The following is a 1,908-nucleotide window of genomic DNA, read 5'->3' as shown; positions in this document are numbered from 1 at the left end:
GGTTACTAAGCAGGATGACGGATCTCAGAAAGGACCTTACCGTCTCAAACCCAAAAGCGCGACTAACACGGGGCAACCCAGCGATAGCTAGCCCCTCCCGCTAGACTCTCGCTCTACCGGCTAGAGCGTCTCCCAAGGCCTCACCTCTGGCTCTTCTAGCCACACACGACTCTGTGGTAGCGAACCATAGAGTGCCGGAAGTGGCTAGTTCTCTTCCGCTCAACGACTTGGCGAAGCTTCTGGGGATTTCTGTTGCGCGGGGAATTGTGGGTTGTTGGGCGGCCCCAATACAGAGAAGAGTGGAAGAGTAGCGGGCGCCTGAATTAGCTTCCAAAATGATGGTGAGTGCGTCTCAAGCATCCGCCGCCATCCGTAGCCATCTGGCCCGCGGCTGGCGCTGCCCGACTGGGGTCCGCCATGTGGAACCCTCTTCTTTCTCTATGTCGCCTCTGTTCTTGTCCCGGCCTCCAGCCCGCGAGCGACCCCGGCCCGCCGCGGCCCTGCTCGGCCCTAGCACCGAGCAAGAGCCGTTGGCGAGGGCTGTGCGGGGCTTGAGGGTAAACTGTAGTAGGTTCGGTTGGGTACTACAAGTCCCAGGGTGCTTCCGAGCTGAGAACAAAAGTCGAGGACTCTCTCCCTCTGCAATGGGGATCTGGGCGAAACGAGTGCGGTTCAGTAGTGCTTACGAGGTCGGCGGTCAGACTTGAGAGTCCAGGCTGTCCTGGGAAGTGCGGACTGTAAAGACGTGTAGTTCCCAGAACAGGCAAGACAGCATAGGGACCTATGTTCTGCCCTGCCCAGGGACTCCCTGTGATCGCTTGCTGTCCCTAAGCCCGTTCGCCGCTGCACGCAAGGAAACAGACACCCACGCTAGTACTTTTAATTCATTCAGTCGCTCAGTCATTAGATAAACGCATAGTGAGTGCCTACTGAACGTACCAGGCCCTGCTGGTTGCTGGGGATGCAGTTCATTCAGTCGCTCAGTCGTTAAATAAACGCATAGTGAGTGCCTACTGAACGTACCAGGCCTTGCTGGTTGCTGGGGATGCAGCCTCTCAGCCAGGGAAATGGGCAGGGCAGATGAAGACACTGGATCAGAGGTGGGAAGACCCGGACTTTGACTCTTGACATTAGGCAGACTTTTCTGGTCGTCTACCTACCTCTGGGTCTTGTTTTCTTAAAATTGGAACAGATGGGGTGGGAGATTGCTGTGAATCTTGGAGGCTTCTCAAGGGCTCTGTGTCACACACCCCACCCTTTTTGTTTCTCTCACAGCTGTAGAGACCTTCTGTGGGTCTCAAGCCTCAGTGGTATCTCCTAGGCTATTACTGGGTACGGCTAGCTTCTAAACCTCAGAATCTAAGGAGTTGTTTGTTGGCAGAACTCTGACTGAGATGTTGTGTACTTGGCAGTTCACTTAATCATTTTGGCCTATCAGTACTACTCAGTCCTCTGTTCTTTTCCTGCTTCCTGCAATTTGTCCGTATTTTGATAGATATCAGACTGATGTCTGTGAGGTGTTTCTCACTTGTGCCCAGGGCACAAGCTGTTCTTCAACTTGAACATGGAAGAAGGTACTTGGCATTTGTCTGTACTCCCTCTCCCCTTTGTTCCTCCAGCATTGCCCTTTTCTGTCCATCTTCAGCATTACCTGCTCTGTGGAAGTTCTCTTCATCTTCTGTGTAGAGGCAGCATAAGCATAGTATAGCAATTTGAGAGTAAGGGCCCTGAAGCTACACTGAATGCCTGGGTTTGTAACATGTAACGTCCCTAGCATGTAGTAAGCACTTGGCAAATGTTAGCTTCTATTCTGCTAGGTGATTGCTTGCTCTTTTCATTCCGGTAATCTATCCTGTTGCCAAGGTTTCCATAAGAACTTTAGTTGTCTGGCTCGGCGCCTATGGCTCA

At 52.6% G+C, this 1,908-nt stretch overlaps 1 protein-coding gene across 1 annotated transcript in view; it reads left to right on the top strand.

The window, feature by feature from the left end:
• Positions 1-186: 186 nt before the first annotated feature.
• CCT7 (chaperonin containing TCP1 subunit 7) overlaps positions 187-1,908 on the top strand; it is a 25,066-nt gene continuing 23,344 nt past the window's right edge. The window contains exon 1 of the mRNA XM_003793403.3: positions 187-341. Within this exon, the coding sequence (XP_003793451.1) occupies positions 336-341 (6 nt within the window). The 5' untranslated portion in view covers positions 187-335. The remainder of the gene's footprint in view (positions 342-1,908) is intronic.

This window comes from Otolemur garnettii, unplaced genomic scaffold (assembly GCF_000181295.1).
Source record: "Otolemur garnettii isolate 467f Iridium unplaced genomic scaffold, OtoGar3 scaffold00068, whole genome shotgun sequence".
Taxonomy (NCBI): Eukaryota; Metazoa; Chordata; class Mammalia; order Primates; family Galagidae; genus Otolemur; species Otolemur garnettii.
Note: the sequence above shows the minus strand (reverse complement) of the source record. Positions and strands in the feature narration are given on the sequence as shown.